The sequence below is a fragment of the Periplaneta americana genome, chromosome 8 (assembly GCF_040183065.1).
Source record: "Periplaneta americana isolate PAMFEO1 chromosome 8, P.americana_PAMFEO1_priV1, whole genome shotgun sequence".
NCBI lineage: Eukaryota > Metazoa > Arthropoda > Insecta > Blattodea > Blattidae > Periplaneta > Periplaneta americana.
Window position 1 is genome coordinate 172,607,656 of NC_091124.1, and position 26,747 is coordinate 172,634,402.

At 36.0% G+C, this 26,747-nt stretch overlaps 1 protein-coding gene across 2 annotated transcripts in view; it reads left to right on the top strand.

The window, feature by feature from the left end:
- LOC138705237 (secretin receptor-like) overlaps window positions 1-26,747 on the top strand; it is a 669,872-nt gene that overhangs the window by 410,467 nt on the left and 232,658 nt on the right. For both annotated transcript variants that reach the window (XM_069834055.1, XM_069834054.1), the window contains exon 3: window positions 13,191-13,290. In XM_069834055.1, coding sequence (XP_069690156.1) covers window positions 13,191-13,290 — 100 coding nt within the window. The remainder of the gene's footprint in view (window positions 1-13,190; window positions 13,291-26,747) is intronic.

Below are 26,747 nucleotides of genomic sequence, written 5' to 3' on the forward strand. Positions count from 1 at the left end.
CCCACGCCATTCTCTAGAAGCGTAATCTCTAGTAAAACTGCCCTCTTAGGAAGAATGTAGCAATAAATAAGTTCGTGTCCAAGAAGCACAGGGTGGTAAAAAGGCTGCTGTATATTCTATAGCAGTGATGTCAAAGTAAGCGCATTTTTCTGACCTTGACGTCTTGCGCGGGCATTAAGCGCTAGGTATGCTAGGAGGAATAAGCAGCCTGTTGGATTAAGAAAACAGTGGTGCACGAACTTCAAACGGAACGTGAAATTTTATGTCGTTATTTTTATATGGCTTCTTTCTGTTTGTTATTTTCTATATTGTCTGTAAAACAAAAGTACTAACACCTATTTCTTACCCTAATATTGCAGTTGTGTTTTAAACGTTAATAACATAGTAAAGAGTAAAGAAGGAATATTCACACAAATTCCATAATAACTACAACTATACTGTACTAAGTGAATTAAACACATCATTCATAAAGAAAGTATTATCCCAAAGAAAGACGCTGAATATGACAGGATAAGTTGAAATCAAAACAATATTATAGTTCAAAGCAAAGTTGTCTAGTATAAGTTTTAATTGTAACTAATATTACATAATAAAACTCTTATCGCAGTATGCTTTTAGGTGATATTGGTGCGCAACTTTATGTTATCAGAATATTAAATTATCTCGAAATCTGCTGAAGCTATAGAGCTGACGTTTTACCAACACATAGGCACATATCTTTTGTTTGTGATGTAACAGTATTTGCTTTGTTAATTCATTTCCTTACAAACATTTTGCATGCTATTATTTTCAAACATTTTAATACACAATCTTCAGTAATACGTATTTACGATATATTAGATTTACGAAAACATTGTTTTAGTACATGTAAGGCTACTAAACAAACATATCTGAAAATTTCACTTTTCTGTAAAAGAGTTGAGAAAATATTCCTTTCGAATAAAAAAGCAAACTTGTGGTAAAATGAACATTAAAATTAAAACTTGCATTCTTATAATGCACTTATACTTCTGAGACAAATCTAAAAATTAACATGGATATAGTTGTAATAAGTTCTCTTCCCTTTATCCATTGAATCAGTGCTGGCCATCCCTGTACATAGCTCGACCAAGCGGCATATACCACCTCTTTCGTCTGTCTCTTTCCTTTCCGCTGTAAAGCGGTCAGGCTCTCCTGGGCTCTAAAGCGCGCGCTTGCTCCTATGGGCATCAGTTGACATAAGTGTTCTATGTAGTGGTCCATCCCTAGAACACGTCAATGACTGAACGGATGTTGTTACATATTAGTACAGGTATAGCTATCTCACTCGACAGATAATTTTAAGTTCAATATTGGTTAATCTTGAATTGTTTTAAATTGTTATCATTGCTTTAAAAGTGCATAGTAGGCACTTTTTCGTACGGTCGTTTAATATGGAATGGCAATAACAGTGAAAAGACAGAAAGCAGGAAGAGACGATATAAGAAGTAGGCTATATCATCTCGTGTCCTTGCAAGAGGTATAGAAACTGGTAGAATATGTGTGAGCTCCAAGTTTTTTTTATCTAAAATTTTATTATTTTAAATTATGGTTTATTTAACGACGCTCGCAACTGCCGAGGTTATATCATCGTCGCCGGTGTGGCGGAATTTTGTCTCCAGGAGTTCTTTTACAAGCCAGTAAATCTGCTGATATGAGCCTGTTAGATTTAAGCGCACTTAAATGCCATCGACTTGGACCGGGATAGAACCCGCAACTTCGAGCACAAAAGGCCGGCGCTATATCGACTGCGCTACCCAGACCGACTAGTTTTTATCTAAAATAGGACGTAACGCACTGACACATAAGGGGAATAGCCTATCGCAAAGTTCTAAATAGCACAATTTCTTCTCCATTCTCGGTTGCCTGTCTTTTCGAAGGAAGGACTCGGGACGAATCCATATACACTACTGTTTGTGAAAAGTGCAACACCCAGAAAGAATGGCTCGGGAGATGTGTAGAACAGTGCACCACCATTGATTACGTTTTCAAAGAGCGCCATGGGAGGCGAACTACACGATGACGACGACGACGACGATGATGATGATGATGATGATGATGATGATGAAACATTGGTGGAATGTGAGAGGAAACGAGAGTATCCCTCGTAAACCAACTCCAAACACCGTCTTTTTCCACCACAAATTCCAATTGGATCCATTGGGAATCGAATCCGGGTTACCAACATGGAAAACTGATGCTCTCACCGTTCGGCTAACGATCCGTCTTAGATTCATCCTGGAGGTAAATGAAAGTTAGGGGGTCATGTCGTGGACTAACAGCGATTAAAAGAATCCTGTCTGTGATAGATGGCTCCATGCAAAATTCGTGTGTGTCATATTTTGTCTACGTTAAATTACGACGGATAATTACGTCTGCAGTTGAAAGTATTGATAAATGATATAGCCTAATACTACTGCCACTACCACCAATACTAGTCTACTATTGCTAGAATGTGCTTTAGAAGTTTCGAAGTTTTGAGATATCGTTTAAGGTTTTAATGAGTTTTATTTAAGGAAGGAAGTTTGTAACACTCCACTGTCTAAAGTTTTAAAGGACTGTAACAGGAAATTATGCATTTTAATCATTCCATAGGAATAATTCTATACTTCTTGAATAATCCTTTTCCAAGGACAGGATTTACCTCGGGTATACAAAACGTCAATTTAAAATCTGTCAGTTGCATCATTTTTTTTTTTTAGTTGGTACAAAGAGACAGTACATCCATAAATTTTATTATTCCTTCAAACATATATTTTATATCTTATCACATTTATAGCTGATAGAATATTGCTATGGGTCTCAATATTTTCTGAAGAAAAATCTTCACACCATTGAATAATGAGCAGATACCGTCTTTATATAAAAATAAAGTGTCATTTTAAGTAGGCTTATTACAAATTTATTTACTTTTGTGCTATAGTTTCGGATAATATTCACAATATTTTGAAAAGTCTTACTAAAACTAAATCTCAAAGTCTTCCTTACAAGCAATATAATAATGTTATGTGGAATTAAAAATTGTCAACTACTTTTTTATTTCAGGCCTATATCAAGCAAAATCTCATTAAGAAGAGAGAAAATATGATATTTTAAAATGTTCAAAATTTCTGCTACATCGTAGCTACATTTAAGTTTCGGATATACTTCAGCTTTTAAATTGAATTATATTTCAATTAAAACATAATTTTCCTTTTGAATCATTATCTCACATACAAGACAGTAGCTTGACGGAAAAATTGCATTAAGTCAATGGCTATCAGTAATGAAATATAGACCTATAGGACTATAACATGAAAATTTATCTGTAGTAATGTCACGAGAGGTCTGAGATTTATCTGGGAAATCTTAGACCTCGAGTGACATTTGTTAGGACTATTTCGTGAATAAAATAAAAATGTAAATAATATATCCCTAAACTTCGATCACAAAATGTTAATAATTGTATATCAACCAATACTTAACCTATTCAGACATTGTGAAGTTGAAATACTCGTAGATGAATATCGATTACTGCAATAAAGAAATTCGATGTTATTATTCAGTAATACCAATTGCGAAAAGCGAAATACAGGTTTAACAATGTTAATTACATGTGCTGCACTTTTCTATTATTATTATAACATCAATACATTTTCATTATCTACTGAAATCATAGTTTAATTTACAATTTTATAATATCATTACAGTAACCTGATTAATACATTAGTTAAATGAAGAATTGTATAGCAATGCTTATGTATTCACAGCGAGACATGTTGCTACACAGTGAAGCCATCTCTGTATAGATAATTAAAACATGAATTTTATTCCATACTCCATACGGAAGGCAGTTTGATCAAAGACCTTGTATATATGTATGGGTTTGATATGCGATGATGTTACATAAATTTGAACATCTGACTTTCTATTAACTGTTTAATTTCATTCACAAAATACAAATTTTATAGGCTACAATTATATGTTAAGTTACCTGTGGGAGCAGGACCCTATGTCAGCTGTGCCTTATTTCGACCGTTACTCGTGCTACAGGAAAGCATTTTTTATAGCTCGACAAACGCATTCTCGCTTTAGTGTGCATCTACACAGTTCAATATTCCAATCGCGTATGCGTGCAATCTGGGAAGAATATTGAAAGAATCAAGTTTAAAAAGTACATGCAATTAAGATGCATGAAGATTTTGTGTCTACATGGTGTGCCGTTTTGAACGTCGTCTTCACTGATGTTAAATATCAATCTTGCATTCATTGCTTTAAAGTTGAAAGAACAGTTTGACCGCGTATTTCGATCTCAACGTATTCATGATTATCAATTTACGGGGAAACAGTTGGCGACAACGATTAAACAAAAGAACGACCATCCGATAAATTGATAACGATAAATCTAGCTGCAAAAATTATTGCAAAGTGTGACTGTGATTGGTTGGAATTCAAAATTTCATTACACTTCATTGGTTGAAAATGAAATGACGTCATATAAACAAATTAGTCACTATCATTTTCCTCTGAAACAATGTCTTCAAGTCTTCTCATAAGCGAATTACCGAATGAAATTCTATATGAAGGGCTAATAAGATCCATCAGACCATACAGGGTTTCAAAATGTCTAACAACAGGTGTGTTTTATCATCATACGCATTTCCGACAATCCTGAAACCTTGAGCACTAACTTCAGTACAATAATACACATTCTCCAAAGTTGTTAAGTTGAGATAAATATGCTGATCAGAGCTCATATTGGCCGATAATTCTATGTTCTGGACAGTTCTTCTATAACATCAATAACCCACGTTGCTTCTGTCTTCCATTGATCATCACTACACAACTACTCTTCTTTGTCTTCTGCCAGTATTTCATGAATTAGCTTCATGCTATCTTCAATTTCGTAGAAACGCAAGTAAGTACAAATGACGTCTTATACAATAATTGTCCAATATCACTATTCATATAATTTCTTTTTTTCTTCCACATTGTTTAGTATAGCTTTGTCATCATCACTGAGTTATGCTAACTCCATTTTGCATTTGGGCACAGTAATTATTCTGAAAAAAATCCTGAATGAATCTGAACTGTAAAAAATACAGTTAAGAAAACTTGAAAACTTCTAATAATATTAGTTTTCTATTTTGCTATGTTATTTATTTTGTTAGTAATTGTTAAAAATTATTATTATTATTATTATTATTATTATTATTATTATTATTATTATTATTATGTTCCTAATTGCGGGTAAGATCATTTTGTAGAACCTCATGTGTCTAAGGGACAGGACCCCTGTAGTCATTATTATTATTATTATTATTATTATTATTATTATTATTATTGTTATTATTAAAAAAGCCAACATGCATGGCTGCGAATTCGATGCCTTCAATATATAGACTTTGATTGCTCTTGGCAACGATTTATCATTTATGTATTATTTTAGGCATTATACTCAATTAACATTGTCTCATAGTATTCTTAGTTATCCATTCATCGTCATTATTATAATTAATTGTCATTATATTTATGTGTAATAATTATTTTTGTTTTATGTTTTTTCTTATATTTGTGCTGAACTGTAATTGGCCACTGGCTGTTGTACAGCACATTAAATAAATAAATAAAATAAAATAAATAAATAAAATTATTATTATTATTATTATTATTATTATTATTATTATTATTATGTTCCTAATTGGCAAGTAAGATAATTTTGTAGAACCTCATGTGTCTAAGAGACAGGACCCCTCTAGTCATTGTTGTTATTATTATTATTATTATTATTATTATTATTATTATTATTATTATTATGTTCCTAATTGGCAAGTAAGATAATTTTGTAGAACCTCATGTGTCTAAGAGACAGGACCCCTCTAGTCATTGGTATTATTATTATTATTATTATTATTATTATTATTATTATTATTATTATTATGTTCCTAATTGGCAAGTAAGATAATTTTGTAGAACCTCATGTGTCTAAGGGACAGGACCCCTCTAGTCATTGGTATTATTATTATTATTATTATTATTATTATTATTATTATTATTATTATTATTATTATTATTATGTTCCTAATTGGCAAGTAAGATAATTTTGTAGAACCTCATGTGTCTAAGAGACAGGACCCCTCTAGTCATTGTTGTTATTATTATTATTATTATTATTATTATTATTATTCATTCTCCTTTCTTCGTATCTTCTTGCTGTTATAGACTTAAAATCTAATGTTTTGTAGGGGAGGATATTAGTATCTTTTAACCAGCATTAGACACGAACACATTTCCGACGTCCATGGTCCTGTGGTAATCGCGGCACAGAATCAGGGCTGAGACAACACAGACACATGACAAGGTACAAACGCCCAGTCTCGAAGACGGAAGATAAATCTTCCACTGCCCTCGCCGAGAATCGAACCACGGACCGCTTGGTTAAGAACTTATCAATATAGCCAAAATGGCGGACAATTATTGTTATTCTAGACATAAATACGATCGGAGTGCATAAACGGAAGTTCCACATCCCATCTTTCATGAATCTTCGTGACCGTTTTCCTTAAAAAGAAATTCGGACCCTAATACTCCCGCTTTCTTCATAAAATTAATCATGTTCCCAAAGGTGTCTTTCCGAAGCAGATATCTTCGTTATGAAGTACTCTGTTATTAACATTTATATTAGGCAAGGAAAAGTTTCTGGAGTCGGAGGGCCGAGCTCTCCGGTCCAATTCGTAGCGCTGCAGCGTGGGTCCCGGTCCTGCGATAAAATGTGGCGGGCTGTAAAAGTATAATTGTCTGCAAGAGCGGAGAGCGGTTGCTCGAAATTGGACAGCCAAGGGGGCCTGGATGTGATCGAATAAATGGTGGTCATACAAAAGAATGCATTCCCGTGATTAGGCGAGACCTGAAAGAATTACTCAAATGTATTGTGAATAGTCTTGAGTCCAAAATTTCTCGACATAGCATAAGTTATCCACCACAAATGTTACTTCGACAATAATAGAGCTAAATAAGATCACTCCATCAAGATACAGAAATGATGAACGCAATTTCTGAGAATGAGAAAGTTTTCTTTTCTTTCGTTTCTTTCTTACTTCTCTATAGCTTTCCTTAGTTTTTAATTCAGTCATTTATCTTACTTTCTTAATCTTCATCAATCTTTTCCTTTATTCTTCTTCACTCCTCTTTCCCTTCGCAATCACTTTATCTTATTTCATTATCCCGTGTCTATTCTTCTTTCTTAATTCATTCCTCCTTCGTTCCTTTGTTTATTTATTCTTAGTTCTCTCTGTTATTCTTTTCGCTTTGTTAATTTTCTACTATTGTAGCTTCTTAATTTTTTTACCAGTTCGCTTACTCCCCTCCCATAATTTTTCTTCCTTCCTACATTCTTAACTTCGTTTCTATGATTCACTCTAATTTGTGTATTCTTTTCAGTTCTTTCATTACTTGTTTACTTATTTTATTCATCATTCTTTCCATGTTCCACGATCCATCCCGACCTTAAAATAATACCGCCAGGCAACCATCTACATTTGTTGATCGATGGAACTATCATAGAGCCAATTGGCTAGTACATATCCATCGATTCATAGAGTCATTCTACCTAAGAGCCAGCTGGCTAGTCTCTGAAATTGAGGCAACTCATCCTGCCTAAGGTTTTTCCGTGGTTTTCCTAAGGCGCTAAGACAAATTTCGGGATGAGCCCTAAAAGAAATGGGCCACGGACCTGCATTCATATCCCCACGACCCCATTACTTACTCTAAATTAATTAATAATTACATCTATCATAAATTCATAAATCAATCGACCTATTACCTAAAAGCCAAATTGACTAGTCTCTTATATTGAGACAACTCATCCTGTCTAAGGTATTTCCGTGGTTTTCGTAAGGCGTTAAGACAAATGTCGGGATGAGCCCTAAAAGAAATGGGCCACGGACCTGCATTCATATCCCCACGACCCCATTACTTACTCTAAATTAATTAATAATTACATCTATCATAAATTCATAAATCAATCGACCTATTACCTAAAAGCCAAATTGACTAGTCTCTTAGAATTGAGACAACTCATCCTGCCTAAGGTATTTCCGTGGTTTTCGTAAGGCGTTAAGACAAATGTCGGGATGAGCCCTAAGAGAAATGGGCCACGGACCCATATGCCCTTCCCCATAAGTTCCCCTTTTTTCTAACAAACAACTTAATGCCCTAGTTCAGAGTTTATAAAATTACTAAATACATGTGCAAGGTCACTCATGTAGTCGCAATGCGAAAGGACAGGGAACCTTTCAATTTGCAGATTCAGAATTCACGGCGTTTCTCCCGGCGGTCTTCACCTGCCTTGTCATCGAACAACAGACGACAGAGCCTTCTCGACTCCTCCTGCACTGCGAAATGACACAGTTCATTACAATGTGCAGATTTACACCAGCCACCTCCTCCTCGCCCCGTCCCGTGATCCCTTGATCACATTTCCGTCCCCCTCGCGTATGTGGTACTTAAGAGGTTACGTCCATTTTCGGTTTTCCCCTTCAAAATTTTCTAGAGCTCCTTCAGTGGAGCAGCGTAACCCGGAGTGAGACTAGTGGCCAACAGGCTTGGAGCTCACATATTCAGTTTTTCACAGCCCCAACTCCCCCATTGCAAGGACGTGTTTTCTCATATCTTTAAAGTTTCTCCTCACATTTCCCCTCTCTCATTCATTCATTCATTCATTCATTCATTCCTTCATTCATTCATTCATTCATTCATTCATTCACGTTGAAACGATCATATTCATTCAACAGCTGTGTCATTGAACTTCAATCGAATTCCCAATAAATCCCATGAAATATATTTTTCCAATGCCAGTTAGTGATCAGATTCTATTTAACGGTGTGGTACGCAATGTTTCAAATACTGTACACCAATAAAAACTTAATTTAATCCATATTTCGTGGAAACCTTTCTCCAATATTACAACATATGCATCTCATTAATTAGAACAAATAGTCCAAATAAAAATACGGTGACGCAGGTAGATGAAGGATATTGTAGTCGTCATGTGATAGCCTTAACCTTTCTCTTCGCTCTGAAGTTAACAAGTTCGCAGTTAAAGAGTTCCTAGGTTCACTGCGGAATTGTGAATATCAGTCTTGGAAATCCTTAACAGCAGTGGCGGCCAGTGAGGCATTCTGGTGGTGGTGCCAACAATGAAGAAAGGTTGCAAGGTGATAATCACAGCTCACGTTTACATTATGTTTATAAAACACATTAATTAAACCAGCTGTTTTACCAGGTATGCAGTTAATAATGCACCTAGTCACAGTTACAATTAACATTTCCGAACTAATAACGAAATTTAAAAATACAGATAATGTAAAACTTTCACAGTATTGTTAAGTCAAATACAAATAACTTTTATAACTAGTAAAATTATTGATAAAAACACACGAGATGAACAATGATATAGATAATAAATGAACACGTTTGCACTTTAGTTAAACAGACCGATGAATCCAAGGCAGCAGCCTGAATAACACATGTTCATGTCCTGCACAGATCTCATGTATTGTTAACAAAAGCATCAATACTAGCAACAGTGTAGCGATAGCCGCAAAATAAAGCAAACATTACATAAAATTAACAAATAGTGTTACATAATATGAAAAAATATATATATTTATCTTTCTAAAAAGAACCATGACTTATTATATCTGCATTCAGTATACTTAAATGGATAATAATTTACACATTCAAATCCAATTTGTGTGCATTAGTTTTGAATTGGTAACATTACATTAAGATTTGGCACGGAACTTTAACTTGTGTTTTTGTGCAAGTCTGAGCTTGATGGTTCCCTGCCTAACGTCTCCAACAACCCTGTCATCTAGCGAAATTTTTGCGTTACTGCGCTCTAGTGGGCGGAATGTTAACTACTGAGTCAAATTGAATTCGGCTCAGAGTCTGCCATAAGAAACGCATATAAACTATAGTCCCGACGCTGTTATTTCCGGCCTGACTCCGCCTCTTTGCTTAAGTCTTAGAAAGTGAAGGCTCTGTAAAGTCTAGGTAGGTAGTATCGTTCGCGATTTTTGTTCTTACGTTGCCGAGCTACCATACGAGGAATCTATTTGCCACACCGTTAAACATTATCATGTCGTAGCTCCTATGATAATAAATCAAACGCAATGTAATTCAGCAAATAATTGAGCGGCAAATAACGTCTTCGTGTGCTTTCTGCGAACGCCAACGAAAGAGCTAAAATGGCGGGCGATTATATTAAGTATTTATCGAGCCTTAAGAAATGAATCAGCGAATCACAAGACGCACACGTTTAAATGTAGCCGACCTGCAACGCGATTGGCTGCCGGAAATTAGAACGACGGGACTATAGAATCAATAGCTTTTTGTACAGTGTTATATGGACGCAGACAGTGCCACACCGAATGGCTCCAACATTCGGAAAAACGCTGCAAGAATACGTCCTGATCTGTACGCGCGCTCGTTCAGATGAAATACGAATAAATTGTGTAGAAATGATCTACTACAACTGTTTTTTAGGATATTATTTTTTGTTTCTTTCATTGGTGATACCATGGCACATTGGCACTGCCCCCAAAGCGCCCCTACTTAACAGGAAGATGCGTAGAACCTTATAAGCGAAGTCAGTGTAGCTAGTAATTGGATTTTAAACAAACGTGGATTGTCTACTTCAAGTGACTTACATGTTTAAAAATGAATACCAATGTAGCAGCTGTACTCTCAATGCCCGGTCGGTTCCTTGGCGGAACCCAGTGCAGACATACCCGGAGACTGAAACCCTTGCACACGTTTTGGGACGGTGTGAACGTGGAAATACTTTTACGTAATTTCAGACACAATATTGTACCATATACATTGGCCGCTGTCTTACAAATTGGGTTGGACTGTGGAGGGAGTTTCTTGCCGATCTACAAACACATCAGTGAGGCGTGTTGACTCGAATGCTTTTAAAGCTGATGGTCATAGGGTTATTGTTGACCCAAAAATTCTGTTCGACTTTGGATGTCATCAAGCTCTCGAAGTCCACGAAGAAAAGCGAAATATCTATAATCCTACAGTGAACTATTTTAAATCTAAATACAACCTCAACCATAATGAAATTTATGACTTGGTAAAAAGCTTTTTGAGTAGCTATTCCAAAATTCTTTAAGGAAAACATTCGACCTGCAAACCTCTCTTAGGAGAAATATTGTTAGCAAAAAATCATGTCAGATTTTAATTATCAATTGTTTCAAATAACTTAATTATGGTTCACTGCATGTTTCTATTTCTGTATAAAATACTATCATTGTTTTTATATACCAAAATTAATTTTTATGAGTATACTGAGGCTAGGGCTACCTGCAGTGGAAGGCAGTTTGGCAATAAATAAATAAACGGCTAACTGGTGAATAATATAAGACCTTCGCTGCTTTAGATTACAGAAGGTGTGAAAATTCTTCAAATGTAAATGACTCGGAAGTCACTAGTTACTGCTATTTATGAACCTTGCTCATTGAACTTCCGTGTAATTGCAGAGGAGGACACTGAACTTTATCTATCTCCTGAACGAGGTTTCTACTAACTCAAAGGACATAGTTTATTTCGAAGTGTATACATATCCATCGAAATTTCTACTTGTTTCATTTCTTAAATGTAAATAAGAGGGTAACTTGAGGCTGCAAATAATCGTTTATAATTTAATTCATCATATGATAAAATAAGGGTTAAGGAACTGGCCACCCTATGCCATTATCTGGCCACCCTAGTTGCCTCATGAGTAGGCTTCGAGACTTGGGACCCGATACAATAAATTTACTGTGCATGTACTATAGGTTGTTGACTCGTTGCAGATAGTGAAAGGTAGAGATGTGTTGAGGTAACAACGTTGCTGTTTAGAATAGAGTACGGTAATATGGGGAAACACATACATATGTACATTCTGAAAGTAAATATACATTACACAATGACAATGTCAAAAGAATGTGAAAAGCATTTATTCTCATGTTTTTTATAAGCATTTGTGTTTAAGTATACGCTGTTTTAATGATGGAAATAAACTTATAGTGCTATTCATAGACATTTCGCTAGCACACGCTATGAGCGTGCTAAACTAGCCCCGGCTATCGACTGATTACTTGTACAGAATTCATATCATATCATATCGCTAACACTGGTTTATGAATACAAAAAATGTTAGTTCCGTGATCATCCACCGGAAATCCGCGCTAAGAATGTCTGTGAATACGACCCATAGCAATTTTAATTTCTTCATTTATCCTATTGGTCGTCTTTAGGAAGTGCAGTTGCAGTAACGAATTGCAATGTACTACAAGATACATTCTCAGTGTCTCAAACGTAAATCTTTTTCGGTTATCTGCCAAAGTTTGTACTGTGGAAAGCTGCGCGCTACGTCGCATCATGACTTGATAGAACCCAAAAAAAAAAAGAAAAAAAAAACCTAACATCATTGCAATTTCTAAGAGACAATCCTTTATTCTCGGATGACTCTATGTCTACTAATTTGCTGTTTATATTAACCAATGTTCCATATCCGTTATTTTTACATAAAATTGATTTCCACTTCTGATTTACACGTTCAGTAACCGGTGTACTTGGTGTCCCATTAATTCTCTGTGCCATTTCCTCAATTAATTTGAGGGCTTCCGGCATCTCTTGCTCTGCCTTTTCTAACCGGGTAATAGTTTCAGACACAGTTTGAAAATAAGTTTGTATGAAAAACCAAATTATTCGTCAGAACCTTCAAATCCAGAGCGTTTTCCCTAGCATATTTGTTGGCATTCATTCTACAGTACCCCACCCACTGTACGCTTTACCATTGTACTCAGTACGCCGTTATACGGATTTCCCACTGAACTGATCTATCGGGTCCGAAGTTTCGAAGCCTACTCATGAGTGATGCCTTATTGGTGTTACTTATGAGGTTCAAACCTGTCTTCGGGCAGTTGACTAGACAACAGTGATAAAAAACATCGGATTGTTTATTTCAAAATTTCTACACCTTAATTCACCGGATATCTTATGACTGCTATTTTTAGACGAATATCTTATGAACGCGTAAGACAAGTTTCAATCTGACTGGAGGTAATAAACGTGCTTTTCGTCTTTCCGGAAACTTTACAAAACTGAATTTGTCTCCATTTCTCTGGTTTGTTTCCTTGCAGGATGCGCCTCAAGTCATCAGTCCGGAGGACCAGTACATCTGGCTCAAGTTGAAGGAAGATGAGTGTTTCTCCGGGCAATCCAGTAACGCGTCTACTCCAGGTGAGAGCTAAACGTACCATTACCTTCATCACGATCATTATGATTGATTCATAATTTTCTACCCAAGAGCAGGTCTTTCGCTGCAAACCTAGCATTATCCTATCTGGAACATGGCAAAATCTAAACTCGTGAAGAAATACTACTTCCAAAGGAAATGGGAATATGATTATTTTGTTGTTGAAGACGAAAGAATTGCTTGTTTACTGTGTCCCATCCAATCTATTTCTACTCGTCATTTCAATATTAAACCACATTTCAACAAAGTCCATATTAAGAATTATGGAATGCACAAACTTTCAGATAAGTTCATTATTACTAACTGCATATTGATTATTTATTTATATACTGTTAAATTAAGGACGTCACTCTTTGTGTTCATTTTGAATTGAAATTAATAGTGACTTTCAATGTTCATTACTTAAATGCTATAAATTTATGTTTCCGTAGGTGATGATAGGAGGAAAGTTTTCGAAAATCTAAAGCAGGTTAGGTGCAAAGAAATCTCAAAGAAACTACCGACAGGAAATCTAGCATAATTGTAAACCTTGAAACGAGATAACGCATTATAAATACAATTAATTTATTACAATGCTTTTTGAAAATTACATGTCGCCATTGATGGATTTTTGCACGGCCAGAGAATGTAAACAACTGTACGCGGAAGTCGATCATCCCCAATAGAAGTGGAGTGAGGCTGACGTCATATTTCCCCTACTTACGGGTTCTGCGGGCCTGTTCTAGACTATCGATTATATCTAGTTCTAACAATGTTTATGTAGACTGTTTAGAAATTCTCATGTGAATTTTGGATTACAATGGGGACGAAAATAAAATGTTGGTGACAAAATTTCATCCCAAGAGTTTTTCATCGCACTATTGACCAACGCTGCAGAAAATAGAAAGTCTTTGTAGTCTACTATTACGTAATGTTTAATGCCTTTATCATTGCAGTTAACAAGCAATATAATGATAAGAAATAGATAAGAGTAGTTTATTGCGAAGTTAAAAAGAAACACAGTGAAATATGGAAATAAATCGTACATTACAGATGGCTAATTAAAATTAAAAAAAAAACCAAGAGAGATGGTTTAAACCATCAATGTTTAGATTAAAAACACCATACGAATAGCATGAGTCACAGGAATAACATAGTAGCTTAATATCAAATAGTACATGTTTTCTCCTCACATTATAACAAAACGACCCCCCAAAACCTTCTTTTTTAAAATCTTCTTTCTTACTTTCTACACACCTGTCTTTTTCCACGTCTCAATCTCATAAAGCCTCAAATATCTAATATTCTAGTACCAATACACTCACAAGCACTCACGGTCGAAGAGGGCATTGTAATGTAAGACCCTAAAACGACCGCTGGCTCTGCCAGCAATCAACACTGAACTGGGAAAGGCGGACATCTGACCTGATGAAATTTAGTTAATGTGGATTGTTACACATTTTTTCATGCTTTTTTTTTTCAGTTATGGTGAAACTTATACAAACTCTAACACTACATTTAAAATAAAAAAATATATAAAATAATTTGTTTTAAAATACTAGTCGACCTGGTTGGCGCCTAGCGCTGGCCTTCCATGCCCAAGGTTGCGGGTTCGATCCCGAGCCAGATAGATGGCATTTCAGTGTGCTTAAATGCGACAGGCTCATGTCAGTAGATTTACTGGCATGTAAAAGAACTCTTGCGGGACAAAATTCCGGCACATCCGGCGACGCTGATGTAACCTCTGCAGTTGCGAACGTCGTTAAATAAAACATAACATTTAAAATACTACAAAGAACACTGTGAAACAAAAAAGTGCCTCTAGATAAAAACTATGGAGACGACAGATGTTCGTCTTTGATACTGAGCCTCACTCATTTGCAAATATACAGTGTTGCAACATCATACAATTAAAAGTTCTTCAGGCTAAGTCTTGTCACTAATATTTTCGTCTTCATTTGTATTCAGGATTCATTAACTTACTTACTTACAAATGGCTTTTAAGGAACCCGAAGGTTCATTGCCGCCCTCACATAAGCCCGCCAGCGATCCCCATCCTGTGCAAGATCAATCCAGTCTCCATCATCATACCCCACCTCCCTCAAATCCATTTTAATATTATCCTCCCATCTACGTCTCGGCCTCCCTAAAGGTCTTTTTCCCTCCGGTCTCCCAACTAACACTCTATATGCATTTCTGGATTCGCCCATACGTGCTACATGCCCTGCCCATCTTAAAAGTCTGGATTTAATGTTCCTAATTATGTCAGGTGAAGAATACAATGCGTGCAGTTCTGTGTTGTGTAACTTTCTCCATTCTCCTGTAACTTCATCCCGCTTAGCCCCAAATATTTTCCTAAGCACCTTATTCTCAAACACCCTGAACCTATGTTCCTCTCTCAGAGTGAGAGTCCAAGTTTCACAACCATACAGAACAACCGGTAATATAACTGTTTTATAAATTCTAACTTTCAGATTTTTGGACAGCAGACTGGATGATAAGAACTTCTCAACCGAATAATAACACGCATTTCCCATATTTATTCTGCGTTTAATTTCCTCCCGAGTGTCATTTATATTTGTTACTGTTGCTCCAAGATATTTGAATTTTTCCACCTCTTCGAAGGATAAATCTCCAATTTTTATATTTCCATTTCGTACAATATTCTGGTCACGAGACATAATCATATACTTTGTCTTTTCGGGATTTACTTCCAAACCGATCGCTCTACTTGCTTCAAGTAAAATTTCCGTGTTTTCCCTAATCGTTTGTGTATTTTCTCCTAACATATTCACGTCATCTGCATAGACAAGAAGCTGATGTAACCCGTTCAATTCCAAACCCTGCCTGTTATCCTGAACTTTCCTAATGGCATATTCTAGAGCGAAGTTAAAAAGTAAAGGTGATAGTGCATCTCCCTGCTTTAGCCCGCAGTGAATTGGAAAAGCATCAGATATAAACTGACCTATACGGACTCTGCTGTATGTTTCACTGAGACACATTTTAATTAATCGAACTAGTTTCTTGGGAATACCAAATTCAATAAGAATATCATATAATACTTCCCTCTTAACCGAGTCATAAGCCTTTTTGAAATCTATGAATAACTGATGTACTGTACCCTTATACTCCCATTTTTTCTCCATTATCTGTCGAATACAAAAAATCTGATCAATAGTCGATCTATTACGCCGAAAACCGCACTGATGATCCCCAATGATTTCATCTACGTACGGAGTTAATCTTCTCAAAAGAATATTGGACAAAATTTTGTACGACGTCAACAAAAGTGATATTCCTCGAAAGTTACCACAGTTGGTTTTGTCCCCCTTTTTAAAAATAGGTACAATTATGGACTCCTTCCATTGTTCTGGTACAATTTCCTTTTCCCAAATAGCAAGTACAAGTTTATAAATTTCGCTATATAATGCACTCCCACCCTCTTGTATTAATTCTGCTGGAATTTGATCGATACCTGGAGACTTGTACTTTTTCAGATTTTCTATCGCAATTTCGACTTATGAAAGCGTGGGTTCGGGTATAAATGGCTCAGCAGTTTGTATTTCAATTTCGTCCCTATCATTTCTATTTGGTCTATGTACATTTAGTAGTTGCGCAAAATAGTTTTTCCATCTGTTTAGGATTGATGGAGAGTCTGCAAGCAAGTCTGCTTGTCAGGATTCACACGATGCAATATTCATTTCCGCGAATTTTGGGACAGTCTTATGGTAATCTTTAAATTTAAACTCTGAACATATTTCGTCTGAATATCATTCCAGAACTTCGTCGCTCACAACTTGACATTGACTCCAACGTATTACTGCAGCGTATATAAAGTTATTTTCTTACAGATCCACAGACCTAATACGAGTATGTATGGAGAAGATCGGGTCTACCGTAGCTAATGCTTCATTAAGGCAGGGAGTGGCTCACCAGAGCCCCGATTTCTTTCCTTGAATAAGTTTAAAGTATTATTGAAATTATAGATGCAAATTGGCTAGACGATTAGAGTTCCGATAATCTCTGTTAATTGAAGTCTCCTCTTCCTCTTGCAACCAGGCACGTGAACTCTATGTTCAACTTTTTTTCTTTCTCCTCTCTCTTTACTCTCCATGGTCCCCCATATTTTCTCAAGTAATTCTTTTATTAAATGTTAACTTTATTCTATTTATTCTTTTCTTTCCCAACTTCCTTTCTATGATTCATTTTTCATTGCACTTAATGACTTCTCACCATTTTCTGGTCCACATCTGTGGAGTAACGGTTAGCGCATCTAGCCGCGAAACCAGGTGGCCGGGTTCGATTCCCGGTCGGGGCAAGTTACCTGGTTGAGGTTTTTTCCGGGGTTTTCCCTCAACCCAAATGCTGGGTAACTTTCGGTGTTGGACCCCGGACTCATTTCGCCGGCATTATCACCTTCATCTCATTCAGGCGCTAAATAACCTAAGCTGTTGATAAAGCGTCGTAAAATGAACTACTAAAATAAAAAAAAACATTTTCTGAAACTATTACTTCATCTTCCTTATTTATTTCTATTATTCTTCATTCTTTAAGTCATTCCTTTTTTCATTTTTCTGTTCTTCTTTTTATTCGTTCTTTTCTACTATCAAACCTACCTTATTTTCCACATTCCTATCCTTTATTCCCTTCTTTTCTTCTACTTCTTCTTCATATTCATTATTTATTTATTTTACTCAGTTCTTATGGATTTCAGTCCTTTCTTTTTTCTTTTCTCTTTTCGTTTATTACTTTCTCCTTTAATTTATTCCTTCCTTCGTTAGTCTATTCATTATTACTGTCTTCAATTACATCTTCCTTTTTTAATTACTTCATTCTTTATGATATTGCCTTCTATTCTACATTCTTTTGTTCAAACGACTCTCTCTCTCTCTCTCTTATTCCCTTCTTTCTTTCCATTTCCTTATTTTCTATTTTTTTCTCTTAATTCGTTTTTCCTTCGATTTTATACATTTTTGCTGTAATTTCATACTCGTTTATAATTTTTCTCGTCTTGACTTATTCCTTGTTTTTCTTTATTTTCTTCTTCCAGCATTAAATGCTTTCCTTCATTACTTACTTCCTTTCCACTTTCTTTTAATTCTTGCTTATATATTTAAGTATTTAGGATATATATATATATATATATATATATATATATTCAATTTGCTCCTTTCTTTAATAATTTGTATATTCAACTGATAAATGCAGGATTTCTTAACACACTCTTTATGAATAAAATAGAGGGGAAAGCATTTAAAAACATTAAAAATTGTACACGATATAAGGGAAACCAACTTTTCCTGCATAAATTGCACCTTCCCCAATTTGAAAAAAAAAATACCATTAACAACAAAATAGGCTGATATGTAGGGGAGAATCGGGTAGTATCAGACATCGGGTAATATCGGACAGTGAGTTTTTTTCATCTACCACACGATGATAGTACCTGATTGACATGGTTACGTTTCTGTGATGTCGCATAGAGAAACGTAACCATGTCATTCAGGTACTACCATATGGTGGTAGATGAAAGAAACGCACTGTCCGATACTACCCGACTCTCCCCTACATATATTATCAGGCAATAAATATCGCTTGATGAATGTGTCACAGGAAGAACAATTGTTTGTATGCCGTGTCCGGATTTTTTGTCACAACCAGAACATACCGCGGACTTTTCGTCACAGTGTATTAAAATGTCACATGGACATTATGTTACCATATTAATATTGTCACAGGTACAGTACGTCACACTAAAAATTATGTCATATGGACATTATGTCACGATATTTAGATTGCCAGTATAAATTGTATATTTTCAATATAGAACGCAACAAAGTAAATGGCTTCTGTGGTAACAACAAACGAAATGGCTTTTTATGGTAACATATGTAAAATTCAAGCTAACAAAATTAAAAATTCGTGTAGTTAAATTTCGAAATGGCAGATGAAACAAAATTTATACATAGGCTACAGCGAAAGGGAGTAAGAAATTATTTTATAAGGGGTACCTTGTACCTCAAACATAGCCCTGTGAAAAATGGTGTGCGATATTCAAAGACAGGAAAGCGGACACTCACCACAAAAGAAAAAGGAAGCGGGTCGAAAGGGTTGTTGCAAGGTATCAGGAATATCGCGATGAAAACAGGACCTTACAACACCTGCGAACACTTGGGCACAATTTTTCAGGTGCATTTTGAAGTGCCTCAGGAATATTTTATAAAATGTCTAATACTCGCAATACATTTATCTGTTTCTTTACAGATTTAAATAAAGTGTTATACCCATGTAACAATGCTGCACATAGGACATAAATTCTGCTGTGACGTCAGACTCCCATGACAAAGCAGCCATGTGACATTCTTCTCGTTATGAGATTAATTCCAATGTGACATAATATCCCTGTGACAAAAAAATCTATGACAAGAAGTCCGTGGTAATTTTTACCTGTGGACCTTACAATTTGTATGCGGTGCCACAATTACATTCATTACAGATACACCTTTTGTAGACGCTCTTAATTTAACTTTCGGCTTCATTTAGATCATTCAAAGTTGACACTTTTACAACTCTGTTCTTGATTTCCAGTTCACTATATCGAACTCATATTGTTTCAATAATACTTGTTACTAAAACATACTACACCATTGTCCAATATGTTCGTTATTATGTCTGTTTCTTTGCAAATTTCATTTTCCGATCTCACTAATTTTCTACATGTTATACTTCACTATCCTAGCTAACCTCCCCCGCCATACTCCTCACCTATTTTCATTATCTCTATCGTTTTACTTAACTTCCTATCACACTCCTCTAATTCATTCAAAATTGACACTTTTATCACTCCGTTCTAGATTTTCAGTTCACTTAGACTATATCGAACACACACTGTTTCTACTAATACAGGGACATCACTTTATTTTTACCAACATTTTTAACATTAACCTGCCTATACTCGGAAACACTGTTACCCCCCTTCCATAACAGGAGTTTGGTGTTACTAGTGCAATATGTAAACAAATCATTTTACTAGGTATAGGAGGAGAGAAAAGCAGTGTATCCATTTATGTTGTAGGGAAATACGATATTACGATTTTCAGTTTGATCATAACTTTTACGGAATTTATCAAAATACAGTAGACTAGTAACATTTTTTTTTTTCAAAAACTCAACTTTTTAGGCGGCTATGTTCGTTATGTAATGTCTACTTTATTTAGCATATTAATTATTGATGTTAACATACAATATAGGAAGTGCATTTAAATTGAGGGGCTCATAAGTAAAGGGCTGTAAGTGCACTTAAGTTACTTTTGAGAAAATGGGATTTACATATTTAAGCTTTCGTAAAACCGGTGAAATTTTTATTTAAATTTTAATGTGTGATGCGATTAAAATATCCCTTTGCCACTAAAATTTTAGATACTTTAGCTTACACTGGATGCACTTAACTCATGTCATTACAAATGTCACTAGCATTCCTTTGCTTCTAGCCACCTCAATTCAAAAAAAGCTAATCTGAATTTTTAAACAAGTTGCTGAAAACGGTTGCCGTTCATTACAATGCAGGCTTCAATTCTTTACGCATATTATTAAAATCATTTTGAAGCATATTCTCTGAAATTTAATTTATCGTTTCTTCAATATAATTTTTTAGTACTATATTATTACTATAGGTTCTTTCTTCTATAGAAAACGCAACCATATTTCTGAAACACACTATACACTGCAGTGTTTACTTCACTGCTTGAAGACTTCGAATGCAACAGCGGCCGTAAGTTTGTGTGTCTGACGGGAGCAAGGACATTAGTGAAGGGGTGAGAGTGCAGTACATTCAGAAATGCAGGTACAATAAAAATGCAAGTAAAAATAAAATGATGTCCCTGTACTTGTTTAAAACATACTACACCATTGTCCAATATGTTCGTTAGGCCTATTAAGTCTGTTTCTTGTGTACATTTCATTTTCAGATCCCACTAATTTTCTACCTATTATACTTCGCTATCCTAGCTAACCTCCTCCACCATACTCCTTACCTATTTTCATTATCTCTATCATCTTATCTAACTTCCTATTACACTCCTCTAATTCATATTTCAATTTATTTACTAAGTCCTTAGTTGTCTCTTCCTTAGCCGTCTCTGTACCAGAAACATTCACTTCACCATTTTCTGTTATAAACTCGTCATTCTTTTTCTTCACTTCACTTCTCACCATTTCGGCTCTTGCACTCACAGAATCAGTTTTACTTCTCCTCTCGACACTGACCTTCCTTCCCGTAATCTGGTTAAATCACTTCCAAAATCACTTGAATTTTTATTCGTGTCACTAAACTTCATTGCATTTGTGGTACTTAAGCCGCTCTTATCTGATTTCTTCACATATGTTTTCTTCTTCTGTATTCTTGATCTCAGCATTTCCTGGTTCTGTCTCGCTTCCTCCGGCGCGATCTGCAATTCAGCTAATTCTCTGTCGTCTACACGTACCTGGCCAACAATTTTGTTAGTATGAATTAATACAGAGTGTCCTGGAAAGACCTGACGAAAAATAAATAACTATATCTCTGAAACTATTGCATTTATTGTCGTGATGTTTAGACAGTTACAAAGGGAAACACAATAAGTTTTAATGCACCTCTATATGAGCATCATTTGTGGCCCGGGCTATGTCCAGGCTATACTCAATCACCTGTCACACACACGAAATCATCTCCGGTGTGACTAGTCCTATTGCTTCGTAGATTTGGCCACGTAACTCTGCAATATCGGTCACAGGAGTGCGATACACTTTGTCTTTCACAAAACCTCACAGAAAGAAATCCGGTGGGGCTATGTCCGGCGATCATGGTGGCCATGGCGTAGGTCCGCCTCTTCCAATCCAACGGTCAGAAAATGTCCGCATATGGTTAGCATAATGTGGAGGGGCCTCCATCCTGTTGAAACACGGTTTCTGGTGATAGTTGTGAGACAGCGTAATTTCGCAGCATATCCAGGTATGTGTTACCTGTTACTGTGAGCTCTTGTCCGTTTGGAACGACGTTGTACACGCTTAACTAACTTAAATTCAGCCAGTCATAAAACGCATTCTGCTTCCTCCTCTGTGGTAAACAATGTTCAGCTGTTCATTTGATACACGCACAACTTGCATTCCCAGCTCTCAGAGCAAGACTGACTACATACGCTGCGCAGAACAAGCTTTTTCTCGTTTTCTCCTCGCGCAATGGTATGCGCAAGCGACTATACCTTATTTTATTTCAAGGAGTGCAGTTCGGTGGCTCCTTTGAACACCCACTTACAGATTTATGACTTCCTACACAAAGAACTCTGACAATTCCATCCTGTCCTCTCGTCCCAACATTGCACAGTTGCCACAATCCTGGTGACCTTCGAAAGTATGCAGTGAAACTGACGGGATTCTTGAAATTCGGAAAGGATGCGGCAACTCTGCCTCCACGTGGATTTGACGGGTACCTGTCAATTCTTCTGAACGAGGGTTGTGATTGGTTACTAACAAGAGAAGACAAGATTTCCGTCACAGTAAGGAAGACATTTATTTATGACAATCAATTAGTAGGGGGCAGCAGAAGGTCTGTCGGCAAAGTCCTTTCTATGAAACTGCACTCCATGAAAAAAAAATAAAGTATAACATGCTGGTAGGTAACAAAACTTATTGTGTTCCTCTTTCTAACTGTGAAAACATTGAGATAATAACTGTAATAGTTTCAGATATATAATTACTTCTTCTTCGTAAAGTCTTTCCCGGACACCCTGTATATTAATCAGTCAGCCCCTTTTATTATGTATCTATTTTTTATTGTTTTCAATCATTATTTAAACTAAAATACAAGCACTGCGAATTAGGGAATTTCAACGACGAAAAGTGTCTACCGCTAGTGATGTTGTGCGTGATGCCTAAAACAATTTATCAACGGCTTGAGTCAGACACTATGTACATCCCCCCTTAATTTGAATAATCCCGAAATTTATGATGAGGAATACGTAGCTCCGTGACATCAATTCGATTTCCCTTAAGGTACATGGAAACCGGGTCAGTCCGGTTAGGGTTAGTGAGGCTTCACCCACGCTACTCTAGTCTGATCGTTCATTCCTACCTAGACAGCCTGCTCGGCATCATCTTCTCCAGCTTGGTATCTAATTGGACGCACGAGACGCCGCGACGCTCTCTTCGTGTCCCGGGCTCATCAGCTGTTCCGTCAGCTGACCTTCGACGGAGACTTGAGGCTGCTAAAAGAATGACAACGATTTAAACATTGCGCCATTGATCGCCTCACGGGACGCAAGGTCAGACCACGCGCTTAGGATGGGGGAAAAAGAAGCAACTGCCGAAGTTGGCAGCATTGCTTTAGCAGTTCCCTGGTTGTTCTTCAGACTGACGGACTCATGGATTCTCATTCACTATATTTAACCTTACAGAATGCTACACATCACCACATTGTTTTACATTTGATTTAATCACTGTTGTGCGACCGTCACTTAGGTCGGATGACTTGCTGAACGGATGACTACTGCGTTCGTCTCCTGCTCATACTTATCAGGATTTCTGACACCACCATTACAATCAATAATGGAAATGAAACGATTTTACTGGAAGAGCTGGGGCTCTCAGGATATTATAGGAAAACTACATGGTTACTGAACTAGACTGAATTGATTGCAAATGAAAACTCTACTTGATTTTTTAAGTATTTACAATATATATATATATATATATATATATATATATATATATATATATTAGGGTGGCCCTTATTTTTTAACTTTCTAAAAGTTTTGCTCCCACCCCTTTATTTTGTTCCAATCAACAAAACAACGGTCTGTGCAAATTTTCAGTTCAATCGGACAATTTCTAGCCGACACTCATCGACCATGAAGTTTTGAAATTTTAGTCCAGAAAACAATTTTTCCAACATTATTAGATAAAGAAGAAGACAATCTAATGAAGAGGTACATTCTGCTCCAAAATGATTTTTCTTGCTTTACAAATATTGAGTTTTCGTCTTTTGTAACTCCTGGTACTAAAATTTTCTTCACGAGATTTTCTATCAGCACTGATTTCCTCGACAAAGACCCTTCAACTTGAAAGAATGATCCTGTTTACAAAAGTGGAATTGAAAAACTTGAGAAGATAGTTGTTGTGGATGACGTTGCAGAAAGAGAAGTCAAAGTATTCAGGGCTACAATAACATTCTCACAAAAGATGAAACTGAGAAACAATTTGTTTTGCAGATCTTTACCAGACACGGTAAAAAATACCCAACTGCCACTAAATCCTCTTTTAGAAAAAAGTAATATTCAATGTTCGTTCCTTCAGATAATGTTTTGTTTATATAGAAATCAGAATAATAAAAATGTGTTTCTCTTGTAGAAATTGTGTGCGTTACAAAAAAAAACTGATATTTCTTAAAATTTTCATCTTACTTCAGGAATTTTTCGAATTAACTTTTGGGAAATTTCATTCAGAATACTTTTGAACAATTGCTGGGGTTTCCAGGATGTCCACATAAATTTCTCTAAGAAGAAAAAAGGAAATGGTCGAAATAGGGAAGAACATACCGCTTTTGTATTGTTGCGTATACTATGTTACAACTTCAAAATGTTTGAGGGTCGCCAAGCAGTTGTCCGATTGAGCTGAAAATTTTCACAGATTATTTTTTTGTTGATTGGAACAAAATAAGAGGGTGGGAGCAGCACAATTTTAACTTTCGGAAAATTACCTATAGCTAAGGGCCACCCTAATATATATATATATATATAAGTTACAAGATATTTCTTGTACTGAAACTGACGCCATGACGCAATCTTCTGCTTCTTCACCAAAAAGACCCCGATTATTCCTCTCCATAAGTCTCAACTACTTCCCAAAATCCCCTCACCAACACTTTTTATGTCTCCTTATCGGTTTCCCCGCCGGGGTACCAACCACACTATCCACCACGTGAGATGGGCTTAAAAGCACTTTTGATTTCACGTGCTTACAGATGTCGTCTTAATCAAACATCTCTTACATTTAATTTTGATTCAGTGCATTATAGTGACAAGTCGCTTTAAAGAGACTACGCGCAAGAAAAGAGTTCGAACGATGCGTGATACAATTTTAACCAATTAAAATGCACGCTTTGTCCTACTGGACCAATGCGATTAGTCCAGCAATGATCTGTGGCGTAAGAATACTTTTATCATAGGCAGTGATTTACCGCCAGCGCCACAAGACTATAACGCTGGCTAAGCATCTAAAGGCCATGTATTCCGCTGACACTGTTCCTGGACTGTTAAAATTTGACGCTCCACAGGAAGTCATGCTACAGAGCGTTCTTAAGTCCTGGGGCATAACAATCACTAATCAACTTGAAATATTATTATGACTACAGGTATTAATAAAAAAATACTGTATATAAGTATATAAAATACCAATTTAATCTAATAGAAATGAGGACAAGAATGGGTGAAAATTTGGTAACTCTTTGTCAAAAACCACTTTTTTTTTACTTTCATAAATTTGAATATTCATACATAGTCTACATATAGGTCTATATAGTGTTCTGCCAAATGGCAGATCTTTCATTGCAAACCTACCATTTTCCAATCTTTCCTATTTTCTGCCTTCCTCTTAGTCTCCGCATATGATTAATTAATTCATTCATTCATTCATTCATTCATTCATTCATTCATTTAGTGTTTTGCCCAAGAGTAGGTCTTCCATCTATTTTTGCCTTCATCTTTGTTTCCTCATATGATCCATGTATCTTAATGTCGTCTATCATTTGATGACAAACAAAGCTTTTAATAGAAAAAGGGGCATCTTCTGGGGATCCCTGGAAAAAGAACTAAGTGAGGGACTAGTGAAGTGTTGTGTATAAAGTATAGTATTGTATAGAGCAGAAATATGGACATCACGACGAAGTGAAGAGAAGCGATTAGAAGCATTTGAAATGTGGATATGGAGAAGAGTGGAGTGTGTGAAATTGACAGAGACACTAAGAAATGAAACTGTGTTGGAAAGAATAGATGAAGAAAAAGTGATGCTGAAACTGATCAGGAAGAGAAAAAGGAATTGGCTGGGTCACTGACTGAGAAGAAACTGCCTACTGAAGGATGCACTGGAAGGAATGGTGAACGGGGGAAAAGTTCGGTGTAGAAGAAGATTTCAGATGATAGACGACATTAAGATATATAGTCTGATCTTTTTGGGTATGGATAATATTAATTTATTATTATAAAGCTATTATGGTAGTAGGAAAAATTTCTTGCTGGTTATATTATGATTAGAAGATGGGAGTTTTCATATATGACAATCAACAATGCATAATCTGAAAGGACAAAGAAAATCGTAGATGATTAAAATGGCTACTACAAATAAACAGTGAGCAGAATCTGTTCCTTGGTATGCTAAATTTGAAAGTGTTAAAAGGGTTCAAAGGGAATTTCGATGTGAGTATGGTGTGCGT